Raw genomic sequence first — 16,047 nt, 5'->3', positions numbered from 1 at the left:
TCTGGCGATACTCTTCTTTCTCACTCTCTCACTCTGAGCCGTAAGTCAAACTCTGCTGGCTTCACACACATGACTACTATGATCCTGACATGGCAACCATCCTGCGGCAGACCCTTTAGCAAAAGACACTTTTGATCCGGTGTGTGTGCACTGATGTGCATTTTTACATGAAAGTTATCTAAGCTTGCGAGGTGTGTGTTTAATTATGTGATCCTACAGCATATGGGCACAGTGTGTGTGTGTGTTTAAGCGGCACTTGAAGCTAAATCAAAGAGTTCTGCTTTCAATAAAGAATCACAATCAGCAAAGTGGCAGCAAGCAATGACATCATCACTGCAGCTGGGTTTTCAGCTGCATGTTAAAAAAAAGCCTGCTGCCTTTGTGTGTGTGTCTGTATGTATGTATAAATGGGTATGTATAAATGGGTATACATTCTCTGCAGCAAGCATTGAATATTCAGCATGGGTGATTGTGTGTGAGGGGGGAAAGAGAGAGACTGTTAGCATATCCGTTCAGAAAAATTGTAAAAGATTCAACACAAAGAATCAGTTGAAATGCCCTGATGTCCCAACTGGACTGGACAGCGGCACAATGTGAGAAACTGCCCCGCTGTCATCTGACGCGGGTCCCGCTTGTGAACACCAGTATCCTGTGTTCTCGCCCAGCCCAGTCAGCAGAGTGGAGCTACTGAGAACACTACTACAGCCCACTGCAAACCATGGACAACACTCAAAACCAACAGCAGCTGTGTGCATGTGAGTGTGTGCATGTGTGCGTATTGGGTGTGAATGGACTTTCACACCCCTCCAGTCATCCGAGCAGGAAAATTACGCTCATGACCTGCAGCAGCCCCGCAACAACCGACAAGCCCTCGCCATGCCAACAAACACACACACACACACACACACACACACATGCCGTACCGCTAAACACAGCGCTGTGGTCAGCACAAGCCGCTGGAGAACAACAAATCTACTGAGCACAACCCCCCCCAATGCACCAAACCACCGAACAAACATCCACACATATGTGCATTAGCATATGCATCAGCTTACTCAACACACTCTGAAGTGTGGCGCACACACAAAACCACTTAAGACACCACACAGCTTCCTAATAAACAAACCACTAAACACTGGCGGATCCACAAATGCACACAGCTGAATATGTGACAACAAATCACAATTATGTACTACACACACCCAGCATCTCACTGGCCAACAGGCACTGAACACCTAATGAGCATTCAGCAGCTCCCTGACATTTTCACTGAACACATTACCCCAAGGTTGGGACCCGTTCAACATGACAACCTTTTCAAATTTGCGCTGTGTTTGAAGGCAGCAAAGCGTAGCTGTACCTCCTTTAGTACCTGTGTTGTTGTTGGAGTAGCCATGTTCTTCAGCCGCCTCTTGCATGTTTTAATAACCTCCGAAAGTCAAAGAAACTCCGCTCTATTAGCTTTAACTAAAGTTCAGGTCTACTGGAGAGCTTTGGACCTTTAGTGGAGCATAGCAGGACTGCCAGGAGTTCCAGCCAGCAGCTAAAACCTTGAGTCAAAGGGAAGGGGGGGGGGTGTTAATCCCAGAAACAAGCCAGTGAAACATGTCTTCAAACTAAATACGGTGTTAGTCTAATTAACTTCATGTTATTAATATAAGACCATACTTTTTGAGGGGCAGTGGTGGCCTAGTGGTTAAGGAAGCAGCCCCATTATCAGAAAGTTTCGACTGAGGTGCTACTGAGCAAAGTACTGTCCCCACATACTACTCCCCAGGCGCCTTTCATGGATGCCCACTGCCCACTAAGGGTGATGGGTGATAAAAGCAGAGGACACATTTCATGGTGTGCACTGTGTGCTGTGCTGCAGTGTTTCAAAAAAACAATTGCTTCAAAAAGAGAAAAACAAAACTTCTTATCAGACTAAATCACCCAAAAAAATGCAAAAATATGAATTAAGAAAAGTTACAGCACACACAATACAGCACAGACATAATATTTGTTTATGTTAATAGGTCAACTGGAAAAAGCATAACATTTTGACTAATATTAACAAATATTAACTAACATTAATTCCATGCATAGTGATATACAGGACCAGCGAGCAACTACGACAGTAGTCTGTTTAAATGGCCTAGATTTAAACGTAGTGCAACAAAACCGTACATGGAAGCATACTGAGTCGCATTCCAGTTGCAGTCAGTACTATAGGCTGATTTGTCTCTGATGAAATACATTTATCACACTTCATCACACTGTTCACACCAACTACCATTATCTTTTTAATTTCTTGAGTTTTTTTTTAAACAATGTTACTCTTCTATGATTCCAAAATCAATCCATAATCAGAATTGTCACGTTTCATATTTCTGCACACATTCTAAAATTTTGCAACATCCTGGAACTCTGAGGGGGCTCTATATTTCTGTCACATTCTATATTTCTGCCTCATTCCATAACGGTGCTCGACACAGTTCGGCATGCAAGTGGAAAAACACAGTGGGGTGACACAGGGAAGGAGAGAATGATGGAAGAAGTGTCATCAGAAAAGGCCTGCCTTTGCGTTCTTCAACTTTTCCTCTCTCAAAAATAACAAAGGAAAGCAAGGGTGGCAGGTGGAGCGGGATGGCTTCGAGTAACATCTGTTGATAGAAAAGTAGCGATGAAAAGAGGGCGGGAGAAAGAAAGAAAACATTTTCGCTGCAGCTGGACAAAAGGTTATAACACACCAGTATAGGTGTTAGGTGATGTGTGACAAGGCCAAATTAAAGATGACATAATACAGGGGGCGGACAGGGGGTGCAGGCTGAGCTGGGCCAAGCCAGGCTAAGACACGCTGCACTGGGCAGCAGGGGTCTACCCTGCGGCCCCCTCTCCTCCAGATGGTACGTGTTAGCAACCAATGCTAATGAAACGCAGGCTGACGTCAGGCCTACGCCCTCCCCATTGTTATGCTCCGTAATTTATATTAATATTTGTTTTACAAATGAGGACTTTGCTCAAGGAGATAGGGGAAGCGGGACAGCTTGGCACCAGCTTGGGAAGCTTAAGAGATTTCTCACTTCAGAGTAAAACAGGAGGAACTGTAAAGTTGTGCTTTAACTCAAGGTGGGGTCTGAACGTTAGCACCAAAAAGAGCTTTTGAATGACAACGCTTAAGCATTTGACGCCATACACAAAAAGAGAAATAGGGTTCAAGCCAAGGTGGAGAGCTTAAGGGAACATCTTCAATCTCTGGCTCTGCAATGGACCTGTCTGGAGAGAGGCATAAGGACTGAGGTTTTCATGGCATTAGTCATCTTTTCAAGCCTAATCTGCTCCTTGTTTTTGGAGTATGTCTACTTTTGCTCAAGTACCAACCCCCTACTCCCCCCACGCCGCTTCACTGCTCTGTTCATTGACAGAGACAGGCCTTCCCAAAATGGACCAGGCAAAGAATGCATTTTTTTTAAAGAAATGTGCTGTAATTGAGTACCACCTGGCAGGAGGCAGAATGGAGACAGAGAGAGAGAGAGCCGGAGAGACGGAACGGGGCTAAGATAGACAAATGGAGATTGAACGAAGAAGAGTTTCTCAGAAGAGCAAATAATGGTGAAGAAGCGAATGAAGATGCAAAATCGAGGAATTAATTTTGAGAGTGTCAGAAAATGATTTGTTCTGCTCCTGTCTCTCTAGCATGTCAATTGTAAGGTGCTTTATTGGCATGAGTAATGAGTGGAGGTGTTGCCAGAGTAATTACATAGCACATTAAAGACTTTCAAGAGTAGAAAACAAAAAAAGAAGAGAATGAGAAGAGGAGAGAAAAGGAAAGGAAAGGAGAAAAGAGGAGACTGGATTTAGTCACAGTCTCAACACGAAACAAGTAGAGGGAAAAAAACACGAGCAGAATTGAGATCCAATGCAAACCACATCTGGTTTTCACATCACCAGGAGTACACTGAGCATGGAACGCAAAATGTGGGCACTGACCTCATACGTTATATATACAAATCAGATCACACAACTCAACAGAAGCCATGCAGATGCCACAAGCATGCCATACATTAACAATCGTACAAATTCACCACTCTGAGGTGATCACCTAAAGCCCTTTAACACATGCAGAACACTTTGCTGCGAAACATTGTTCCGGACTGAATCCTCTGCAGAACCTGTTGACAGTTTCACATTGTTTAATAGTCTGAGATTTTTAAGCATCCAACTTGATTTAGCTTGAGATCCATTAGTCCTTCCAATCACGGCAGGGAGTGGTGGCCTAGTGGGTAAGGAAGCAGTATCGTACTCAAATGGTTGCAGGTTAAAATCATAAACTGTCAATGCGCCAGTTAGGTCCTCTTGACGAAGGTCCCGTCCCCACACACTGCTCCTCTGGCACATTTCATGGCTGCCTACTGCTCACTAAGGGAACACATTTTATTGTGTGGGCCATGCTGTGTAGCATAACGACAAAAAAAAAAGATTTTCCTCCCTTTCATATAACCAACCATCTATCCAGCTACATACCTGGAGGCTGGAGAGTGTCCCAACCAGGTCAAATGAACATTTCAGCGTTTGCAATTCACCTGACCTGCATGGCTTTGGACTGTGATGGGATACTGTGGCTGCTCATTATGCTAGTTTGACACCCCAAGATAATTAATCTACCCAAAAATATACACCTCGGTTGTGTCAAATTTATCTTATAAAGTACAAGGGAAGACAAAGTGAGAAATGTAAAGTTATCCCTGACCTCAACAGTCCATTGGCAGCTCTGAGACAGCTATGACGGAATCTAAACATGGAGCAAGATCTCACTTTCAACAGATTAATCTAAGCGATGGACATCGAAGCACCACCAACATCGCTGCTAATAAAAACAATTTTTCATTTCGTGTTCTTGAACCCCCCCAACCACACCTCCTCTAAAGTTTTACAGATCGCTGTTCCCAACACGCTAACACATATGCATGCAGTTAAATCCACTGCTAATTCATTCCTGATCTCGTCGCTTGCAGCTGTCTGCCATCCCATCATGCACTGTCGTGCAACTGGTGCGCAGGTTCCCATTTCAAAGCAATGTGTACTTTGCTGGGATCAACCATCAAAGTCACTTAATAATGTGTCTCATACATTTACACACTGGAAAACAGTTTAGACTGACCGCCTTTTACTGATAAAAGAGGTTCTCGTTGCAGATAACGATCATATGATGATCATTTGTATCAAGGGCAGCCTTAATCAAAACCAAAAACGCTCTGTGGTGTGTGGGCCAACTGTCCCATCAACCCTGCCAACAAGCCCCCTGATAGGGCCACGCTAACCGGACCGATGGACTGATGGACACGCCACATTTGGATCAGTGCCTGTGCCAGAATCACATGGCGAGTAGGCAGGTTCATAACCCCGGTGCTGCACAGAGACAGGTCCAAATCCACTGCACTGGCCTCAACCGCAGCACCTACATCCACAGCTCCCCTGCCTAAGCCAATATTCCTGACCACAGCCCTAAATCTGTCATCCCAACTGTGCCCCCCTGCGGAGATACAGACCTTTTTTATTTTATTCTAAACAGCACTCCAGAAGAGGTCCAAATCCTCTGACAACCCCCCCCCCCCCTCCTCCCTGCAGCTGTAGGTCTTAAGTCCAGCGCTTTAACCACACTGACCTTCACCTAAGCTGAGAATGACCTGACGCAATGACAGCATGCTCAGGGATTTAGCAGCCTGTGATGCAGGAGCTGGGCTGGCTCACACAAAAGCCCCACAAGGCCTTTGTTTTCTCAAGCCCAGTATTGACCGGGGCTGATCGATGTTAATTGCAGGACAGAATGGCCATGTTGAATAGGCTTCGGATGGGACTGCAGGGCTGGACGCCCCCCTTCTCCTCTCAGAGATGACTTTCTGAAGCCAAAGACAGCAAGAGTCAGACTCAACAATCCACACCTCCCCAGACCCAAATGAAAAGAGGGATGGGGGGCAGAAAGAGAGGAAGAATACATATGTGGGGAGAGGAGAGGCAGGAGAACAAAAGTATTTGCTATCGGTGCACAAAAGGAAGGACGAGTTAGCGTGCGGCATGTGTCTGTTTTAAATGCTTGTGCCAAGGATCGATAGCCAGGAGCAGCAAAAGACGTGGGAAATCAATACACTGCCCACAAACTGTGCTGATAGACAGAAGGAGATAAAGAAGACAAGCAGGGTTGGGAGGAGGGGGGGAATTAAAGCAATGTAGGAAGCCAGAATGAAGTGGAAAGGGCCGGGGCTGAAGAGAAACAGGTCTGATGCAGGAGGGGATCGGCAGCGATGGTTGATCACGCAGCTCTTGAAGATTAAAATAGCTGGAGTAACGCCACAGTCATCTTTGTGATCCCAAGCCAGTGCTTTGAAATTGCTCTACAGACACCAAAAAAAAAAAAAGATCCAATATAGTCAGATGTGTCCCAGAGCAAAAGCTTAAGTTAACTTTTGATCAGATGTTCACATTGCCAGATTTGTACAAAAAAAAACACATAAATGTTGCATAAATTAACCAAATTAGTATACACTAACCAGCCCTACCTATTAAGATTATCTTATTATTACTATTATTAGTAGTTGTAGCAGTAGCAGCAGCTGTAAACAGTATTATTATATATTGTTGTTGTTGTTGCTATGAGCAAGACACTGTGTCCCTGAGCAAGACACTTAACCCTAAGTTGCTCCAGGGGGGGACTGTCCCTGTAAGTACTGATTGTAAGTCGCTCTGGATAAAGGCGTCTGATAAATGTCGTAAATGTAATATGTCTTATTATGATAAAGTTGATGATGATGGTGATGATTATTATTATGACTGTTATTATTTGGACTAGAGCCACCTAGTGGTCAGTTGCACACCAGCGTTCACCTGTTTGTAACCCACAGTGTTCACAGGGCTGGTCATTTTTTTGGTATGATGATTTGTGTTTTTATTCTCCTCCCGTTCCTTCCTCTTGCGCGCGCGCTCTCCTCCTCTTCCTCCTCCTCTGCCACCCCGCCCGCTGGAACGTTTTTATGCGCTGGGAAAGGTCACTTTCAGATCAGTTTGAGTCACCGCGTGGGGAATGACCCCGAGGCGCGCTGGCACGTCCCGGATCAGTCTGCAACAACAAAGTGCGCAAAGTGTGTCGGGATAATGCGATTGTGGGAGGTGGGGGGGGTGGACTGAGACCATCTCTTGTCGTCACCCCCCCCCCCCCCGCGCGCGGACTCGCCGTGGGTTTGAGAATGAATGTGTGTGAAAAGGAGCAGGGGGCGGTGTGGTGTGGGGTTTGGGGGTGCTGGAGAGGGATAGCGAGTGTTGGCCTGGCTGGCCGTCTGCGGTTCTGTCGCGGTGAGGAGGGGGGGGCTCGGGAGCGCGGAGCGGGCGTTGCTGCCGAATTCCCTGAGAAATGTTCACTTTGGACCCGTCCCCGTGCTTACATACCTCCCTTCCCGACCCGCTTTCAAGCGGATCGTCTCCCGTTCTCTCTCTCTCTCTCTCTCTCTTTCTCTCTCTGAGTTGTGAGTTATGAAACACAGAATCAGCATCCCCCCGCCGCCCCACCTCGCTCTGCCACTCGGCTCCGAAGATCTGAGCTGAACACTCTCTGTCCCGGACCTGTCCCAGGTGAGGAAGGTGGCCATAGCGCCCTCCCGACGGGACGCTGCGCGACCTTGGCGACCGCCGAGCGCATCGCCATAACTGCGCAGCCCTTTTTTTTTTTTTTTTATTCATCAGGCAAGTGCGCGAGGGGGGTGGGTGGGTGGCGTTGAGGGGTGAGGGAGGAGTGGATCGATCTTCCCTTCTCCCCCTCGGAGCGGGGCTTGTTGCTCTCGCCGACCAGCCTCTCCACTGCACCTCCTCGTCGGCGCGCAGAGGGACGGAGCCCCGGGATAACGGGAAACTCTCTAAAGGATTCCGCTCTCGTCGTTTTGCGACCCCAAAGAGACTTGAGGAAGGAAGAGGGGCGCAAGTTGCTCCGTCGGTGCGATTAAGAGGACGCGCTTCGAAACGCACGGATTTACTTTACGCGCAAAATAAACGGACGGAATTCTCCTGACTTCCAAAGGAACTTTCTTCATTTAAAAAGAAATAATCAATAAAAAGCTCGGATTGCATGTCCCCCCTCGAAACGTTTGTGAGGTGATGTCATCCCCCCGCGTCCTGGCTGGTAGCGAGTCGGTTCTCCGGGCGGACCGCAACCGGGAAGTCGGCGGCTGAGACACCTGAGGAAGTCCAGGAAATCAGGTGGCTGTCGGGGTCCGCCGATCAGCCCCAGCTGTTCCTGTTCTCTCCGGCCCCCGCCCTGACCTCTCTTCTCTCCGTCCTTCCATTCTCTCTCTCTCTCTCTCTCTCTCTCTCTCTCCGCCCCATCACCCGCGACCATCTGAGCTGGACCGCTTCGGGCTCTCCTCCACTCCAGCGGACACCGTCGGTCCGTGCGCCGCGGGCCACGGACCCTTCAACGCCACGGGGAGGCGCGACCATGAGCCCGGAGTCCGCGCGCCGCTCCCGGGTATCCCGCCTCCCGCGGCGCCCGATCCTGCCTCGTACGGACTGAAGTCCTGCCCCTGCACCCGCTGCTCATGTCCCTCCTGTTCCATCCCGGGGACGCAGTTCTGGACCAACAGATAAAACGGGGGTGAAAACCAGACGACCCCGTGCGCTTCGCAGCTTCGGGGGTCTCCACTCCGGTTGAACTTCGCTCCACCTGCTCCTGCGACTCGAAGGATTCTATTGTCGAATGACCTGACCCCCCCCCTCCTCCCCTTTACCTCCCGTCGTCGCCCCGCCCCTTTTCGCTCCGGGAACATCGCGACCACCGTGACAGCCGAGAACAGTCACGGTGGCACTCAGAACACAGGTTCCCCAGTCCTTCCCCCGAACCCGCCGCCGCCGGGGGACGCGATGCCCGCCACAGATCGCAACGGGAGCGTCCGCTGACCCCGCGCCCTCGTCTCACCGGCTTCACCGAATCGACACCGTTACGCGCTTGGAGGGACGCCTCGTCTCGGCGGGGGGAGCGATGTGGTCCCTTCTTTCCACCCTGGCTGTCTTGTAAGTCCATGAACCTCAAAATCGCTGTTAAAAAAAAGCATGTGTAATTCTGCACAGAAGTCATGCAAATGATACGCAAATGCAGATATTCATAACCTGTCACCAGGGCACCGGAATGACGAGTGTCACTCAATAAAAAGAATTTTTTGTTGTTGTTGTTGTAAGGAACCAGATTCAGGAAAAAGAAAGTGTTTAAAATATGTCAACCAATGATTTGCACACATGGCAGTCATCTCTAGATGGTTCTCATTCCTTTCTCAACCTGCGAGATGGGGGCCATGAGTACCCAGAATGCCCGCAGACACCCAACCTTTCAGACAGACTCTCGGGTGAACGTCTGAGGGACGGGTGTCTCGTTATCTCAGGGGGGACCGCGGGTCGTATGTGAAATGCTGGAATGCTGCGCCAATGTGCACCTCCGTACCCCTCTGCACCAAGAAGCTGTCACAAGGTGATGATGTCAGTCCACCCACCGCCCCCCACCCCGCTTTTCTTGGCTTCAGACCACAAGAACACTGTAAAGAGCTGCTGGCTACTCTCTCGCTCCTCTTACTTTCGCCTTCTTCTTCTCCTTCTTCTTCTTCGGCTCCTTTCTGGCTTTTCCCTTCTCCCCCTTTTCACTCCCACCCCTTCTCTTTCTCTCACTCTCTCTGGCAGACTTCAGACCCTCTGTGGTTTGGGAGGGACGGGGAGAATCCAAAGCTGCAACCGAATCATATTTTTCCCCCCCTTTTTTTTCCCCCGGCGGCGGAGTGCGGTGTTTTAACAGCTGAGAGTCCTCAGGGCGCCGCGGAGCCGCGCTCACCTGTGTGCGTAGGTGCGCGCCCGGGCCGCGCGGTGCAGGGAATGCGGCGGGGGCACACGCACAGTTGCACAGTGGGACGGGGGAGCGCGTCCCACTGCCAGGAAGCACACATTTCTTCCAGCCCCACATTAAAATTAGGACCGAGCCGGCGCTCACACCGCAGGCATTCGGCCTCCGCCGCGCACCTGTTAGGCAAAGGTTGTGCAGGAAAAAGCACACGTGGAGGCCGGCGCATGCACATCCCTCATCAGATTTAAAGAAAATTTACTGTCTTAAGGCCGAGGCCTAGTGGTGTGGCTGTGCGTTGGTCTCAGGTGCATTGTAGTTGTTGTGCCGACTCTCACCTCTTTTACCCCTTTCATCCCCTTTAACCCCATATTCACATTTACAGCATTTATCAGACGTCCTTATCAGTAGTTACAGGGACAGTCCCCCCTGGAGCATCTTGGGGTTAAGTGTCTTGCTCAGGGACACAATGGTAGTAAGTTGGGTTTGAACCTGGGTCTTTTGGTTCACAGGCGAGTGTGTTACCCACTAGGCTACTACTACCGTGTCAGCCATATCTTAGTCTGAGGCTCATGTACGTTGGGAGGGTCGCCCCTGACCCCAAAGCACATGATGTTTATGTCTGGTAATACTCAGCCTTGCAGATCGGGAGAGAGCAAGGAGCGCAGGTCAGCAAAGCTGCCGCTGCCGTCCCATCATCTGGCCAGTGAGGTTTGGCTCCCACAGAGTGTGAGGGCACATGGGAAATGAGTCTGTGTTTGTTGTCGGGCCACCAGTGACTCTGAATTGCGGTAAAACAAGGATCACCAACCTGGATTGTAAGCTGGTTGACACAGATGTTGCAACACCCTCCCACACACACCTTGACTTCATCATCATTCCCAGATGGTCCTGCAGCATCTGGACTTGAGGTGGCGTCCGGGTTGGCCAGTGACCGTTTGAGGGGAGCATCTGCTGTAAAATGTGCTTGGTGCAGCGATGTGTGGCAGGATAAGAATTTGGGGACTTTTTCAATGTTCTGTGGTGCTCACATTCCCGCCACAGCCCACAGACAGGACAGTCCGGCAGCAGTGGGCTGTTGTGATTGCCACGGTCAGCTTCCTCTTGATAAAATGGACACTTCCTTTTGTTATATATTTTCCCTTCAATTGTTTTAGCGCAGACAGAAGGATTTTGGACACCTCTTCCTATCCGGAAAAAGAGCTGATGGGCACGAAGCATTGGAGAAGAGTTTCGCAACATCTGCCCTGACCCACATTTTACCACCAAATGCATTTTGATTGTGTCTGGATAATATTTCTGGGTGTCAGCAAGGCTAACATTTCTTTTAAATCAGACCTGAAAAAGTAATGCCAGTTCGTGAAAACCTGGCTGCAGCAAAAAAAATGTTAAAGAGAGTGAGGCTGGACCAAGATTATGAGGATTTTGCTCTAGAACAAAGGTGCAAAACAGAGACAACTAATCATTTCAATAGAAAAAAATTAAGACCTTCTTCATCTACACCCCCTTCCATTTTGTTTTTCCTCTCATTCTTCCATTCTCTTTTCTCCTCAGATGTGTCCAGATGTTACTGGTGATGTGCAATCCCTTACAGGTGAGTGTCAGGCGTTGAGAGAAAAATGGGTTGTGAACGAATGAGAGAACGGATAATAAATGGGGAGAAGAGGGGAGTCTAAATGGGAACAGAGATGCGAAGATCAATAAGGTGGGGTCTGGAGTGGTGAAAAAAAGGAATTAATGAAGACATAAGACAGAATGGAACGCAAAGTTGAAATGTTGAAACTGCTCTCTGGCTTGCACTCCGATCAGCAGGTGTTTGGTGTAGACGGGGTGAACTTCAGTGTACATGTGGAGAACCAGACTCGGGTGCGAGACGCCATGAGCCGCCGCCATCACCGGGTGTACCAGCTCTACAGCCGCACAAGTGGAAAACACGTCCAAGTGCTGGGCCGCCGAATCAGTGCTCGAGGAGAGGATGGAGACAAATATGGTAACCCCACACACTCAAATATAGCGACAAAACACATTTAAACACAACTGCGCACACTCACAATAGGCTAAACACTGACAAATACAAAAATAGCCCTGACACATTTAGGAAAAAATGACATGAAAATCACATTGGGCAGCCATTCTGCCATTATAACAATGACAATGCTGCAATTGCTCTGCAGTAACTGTGGAGGCAACAGCAGAGGTGAAGTTATGTGAACTCACACTCACACAGACACTCATATATAGAGAGAGAAAGGTATTTCTGCCTCACTGTCTAAAATACACACACACGATCAAGGGAACAAAGACCTCAGCCGCTACAGACACCATGATTCAAAAGCATGAGACAAGTAGAAACAAAAGAGGGAGAGAATGAGAGGGCAAGTCCAGCCCGGGTGTTGGACAGAGTGTTAGAAACTCATCTCAGCATCGATCTAACAATTGATTTCTCATCCGCTCCACGGTCAACTCCCGGGAGTCTCTGCGTCGAGCTCTGGCCCTGTCCTCCCCCCACTCTTTCCCTGGTCCCCGTTCTCAGTTCGAATGATGCTTGATGCTTTCTAAAACCACAATAGAAGAGGAATGAATGTGTGTTTGACATTAAGGCCTGGAACGTCTGTAATAATAACCTGTAATAATTTGCCATTCATTTTGGTTGCAAAGTTGTTTGCTGGTGAATGACGTTGCTTAGGATTGGACCTTCCTTATATCAGAGGCAAAAATATATATACACATACAGTGTAAACTGTATATCACTGTAATCAACATAATACTTTTGCCTTATACTGTTATGTACTGGAATCTCCTTCAATTATTTCTCACATTGACATTAGCATGTTAAACTCAATAAAATGTTTTTTCCTTTTACAAAATATTTAAGGATTTTACATTGATATATGGCCTTTATTAAAGATGTGTTAGAAGTTGAAATATTATTTAGTTTTTTTCATGCATTGTATCATTTAGGTTAATGGCTCAGCCTCCTTGAATACATGTAATGTGCTCAGACCACATCACTCATCATCAGCCGCTCAAAGTGAGGTCATGTTATCAAAAGAGTGCAGTCAGAGGGTAATGGATAGAGAGATTAGAGGAAGTGGGAGGAAAGAAGAGAGAGGGAATATTGATTTGGCTTGACCCTTCAGCTGACAAAGGTCATGTAGGAATCATTTAAGGGGGATGATTTTTAAACAGTCACAATTGCTGACGTCCTGAGGTTGCTGTTACCTTGACAAAGTCAACAGACCCAGGCCTTGTGGTACCCAACAATGTACCAACACAAATGACTAAACTACTTAGGGAAACCAAAGGTATAGTTCATGTTTATCCATATACATTGACTGACATCTATATAATATTTTACTATAGAAATGTGCCTAACCTCAGTTGGCAATATAGTCACATCGGCCAGTCCTTTTAAGACATAATTGGACAAAACCCATAATCTGACGTTTGCTGGTTCAAATCCTGAACCGCCACTGAACAAAGGACCCTCTTCACACACAGCTAGTGGGGCTGCTTTCGGTACTGCCCAACTGCTTAATGCTTAGTTAAATGCTGAGGACACATTTTGTTGTGTGCTGTGTTGCAGTGTTTCACAATGACAATCACTTTCACTATGAGCCTATTTATAGTATATTAAATGAAATAGTACACTGTTTTTTTTCACAAGGGAAGATCTTTTTAAAGCCACAATGTCATTTTGTAACGCCTGTCTGTTTTGTGTGTCTGTCCCTTCACAAGCCCAGCTTGTAGTGGAGGCGGACACCTTTGGAAGCCAGGTGCGAATCCGAGGCAAAGAAACCAACTACTACCTGTGCATGAACCGACGGGGCAAGCTCGTGGGCAAGGTGAGTCATCTATCTTTTATTCTCTCTCTCTGCATTAGATTATCTTCACTCTGTGAGCCTCGAGTGCAAAGCACTAAGTCATTTTGACATTTTTGGCCCACAAGAGGAAGATATGTCAAAAGCATGGGATCTGTTAAATTCATCTAGGGGAAGATATGTAGACATTTTTACCCGTGCTGAAGTAGCACAGGCAGGTTTTGTGTTTCATTTTTTCTACATCTTGGTAGAGTAGCAGAACGATGACCTATTATTGCCTGGCATTCCATACGTGATCCGTGTTTTTTTTTCTATTTTCCCAGAAGGCCAGTAACCGCAGTGCTGATTGCGTCTTTGTGGAGAAGGTTCTTGAGAACAACTACACAGCGCTCATGTCAGCGCGATATGCAGGCTGGTACGTGGGCTTTACCAAAAGGGGGCGCCCACGCCGTGGGCCCCACACGCTCCCCAATCAGCAAGACGTGCACTTCATGAAGCGCTTTCCCCCAGGGGAACAACCGGACCTCCAGCCCTTTCGCTTCACCACTGTAAGCAAGAGGAGCAAGCGGGTCCGTGCTGCCCGCCCACCCTAATGTTGACCCTGTCCCCTTAGGAAGTTCACTGACCTGCTACAGGACCAAGCTAATGTTATCCTAGGGAAACCAAAAAAAGACAGCCCTTCTCCGTCCAAGCCCTATTAAATGATAAAGGGACATTCTAGCATGGCCAAAGCTAATATAATATGGTTACGGTCATTTGAATGCTAAAAAGATAACAAGGTAATTTGATGCAAAAAGGATAACTTGACCCCAGTGGACTAGTACCTGACTGTGGCTTTACCCGGTCTCTGGGAAAGGATTAGTTCTGAAAATTAGCACTGGTTTGGCACTTGATGCTAGCAAACCAGACAAACAAGAGTTTAGAATCTGCCAACATGTATGAAGGACCCGGTTTCAGACTTTGACCATGGAAAGATGGATCATGAATGACTATAAAAAAGGAATGATGTATCCCAACTCGAGGAAGCTGTATATGTTCCTGTACGTAACCTCCTCTACCCTGAGGGAAAAGGAGGGAACTTGGACAACCAAACACAGTAGGTGTGTGTGTGTGCATGTTTGTAAGGGGAGAACCACAAAGGGAGCTATTGATCATGGACTATCACTCCCTGCTTTCGGATTTGACTTAACTTGGCTTATGTACATGAAGCTGTACATTTGGGTGAGTGAGTTTGTGTATGTAGATGTGCACCAAAGGCCTTTTTTGGGATGCTGCCATTCTGTTGAAGACTTGTCCTTCCCTCACTCTGCTGAAGGACAGAACCTATGGGAAATGGAATGTGTAACTAAGTGACTAAAGAAGCTAAAGAACCAAAAACTCACAATGACCAAAGACACTGTCCAGTCATGGACTAAGACGCCACTTCCTTTCACCCTGTTGACATGATAGGAGCACTCAAAGGCAGGGTAAGAGGTGGAGGCACTTTGTTTTGGATCCACATTTTGATAGAAATGACATGGGACAAAACATTCCCAATTTGAGACAATATGGAATGCTGCTACAAGGACACCATGGAGTACCAAAGTCTCATACGCAGTTATTAAAGGGAATCCATTAAAAACTATACAATTTTTTTTATCTATAAATATATATAAAGAGTAAAGGCTAAATAAGCAATATTATTATGATTGCTACTATAATTGTTTATATTGTAAAATGATGTCACTTATTTATTTCATCAGTGTATGGCAGCCTTTTTACAAGCCTGTGAAACGTAAAGAAAACAGCATCAGAACACGTCTGCAAATGACTTTCTGTTATTCAGATTGTGAATCAGAATCCAAGGTTCTTGAGTAGTTTGTTCTTGTGATCAGCATAGATGTCTGTCCATGTGCACGTGTTTCCTTCGCACACTCGCTTTGAGCAATATTCCACCCTCCAGTTGCAGAAACTGTAGAACTGTCACTTGAAGATGAGCCAATAAGATCTGCAGACTCAAACAGCTGACTCAGTGGGAAAAAGGCTAAAGGATTTCAAATCTGAGGCAGGAATCCAGTGCAAGGGGGTTCTGGAACAGAACGAACGGAATGGTGGAAAGATTCCTCGGCCAAAACCAGGGTGGAAGGTGTATGGTAATGGTGTAGAGGAAGGAATCTGAAAAATGTGCGTGAGAACCGACAAGTGACCTGAGACTTGCAGGAATTATGGAAGCGGGGGGGGGCTAAAATCCCACAGACCCACAGGAAGCACACACCCCCACAAGATCTACATGTACAACATACATTTCAAACACACCTGCGACACAAGCATAGTTTACACGTTGCACACTGCTCTGACACAAAGGCATGGAACCTGTGCAAGTGACAGATGAGTGGAAAGTGG

The 16,047-nt window shown here is 47.3% G+C and overlaps 1 protein-coding gene across 2 annotated transcripts; it reads left to right on the top strand.

The window, feature by feature from the left end:
* Positions 1-7,769: 7,769 nt before the first annotated feature.
* Positions 7,770-15,460, top strand: LOC114767889 (fibroblast growth factor 18-like). Of its 2 annotated transcripts, none has more exons than XM_028959755.1 (5): positions 7,770-9,033; positions 11,399-11,438; positions 11,657-11,834; positions 13,583-13,689; positions 13,989-15,460. In XM_028959755.1, exons 1-5 carry the CDS (start codon positions 9,002-9,004, stop codon positions 14,256-14,258), a joined length of 627 nt encoding a protein of 208 aa, XP_028815588.1. In that variant the 5' UTR covers positions 7,770-9,001; the 3' UTR covers positions 14,259-15,460. The 2 variants fall into 2 exon arrangements, with proteins under 2 accessions (XP_028815588.1, XP_028815587.1); XM_028959754.1 differs by having other exon boundaries at positions 11,654-11,834.
* Positions 15,461-16,047: the final 587 nt, after the last annotated feature.

The sequence above is a fragment of the Denticeps clupeoides genome, chromosome 18 (genome assembly GCF_900700375.1).
Source record: "Denticeps clupeoides chromosome 18, fDenClu1.1, whole genome shotgun sequence".
Lineage (NCBI taxonomy): Eukaryota > Metazoa > Chordata > Actinopteri > Clupeiformes > Denticipitidae > Denticeps > Denticeps clupeoides.
Note: the sequence above shows the minus strand (reverse complement) of the source record. Positions and strands in the feature narration are given on the sequence as shown.

Coding starts and splice junctions, on each gene's coding strand:
- LOC114767889 (XM_028959754.1), top strand. CDS start 9,002: ATGTGGTCCCTTCTTTCCACCCTGGCTGTCTT. Junction 9,034..11,398: donor CTTTCCACCCTGGCTGTCTT/GTAAGTCCATGA, acceptor TTTTCTCCTCAG/ATGTGTCCAGATGTTACTGG. Junction 13,690..13,988: donor GGGGCAAGCTCGTGGGCAAG/GTGAGTCATCTA, acceptor CTATTTTCCCAG/AAGGCCAGTAACCGCAGTGC.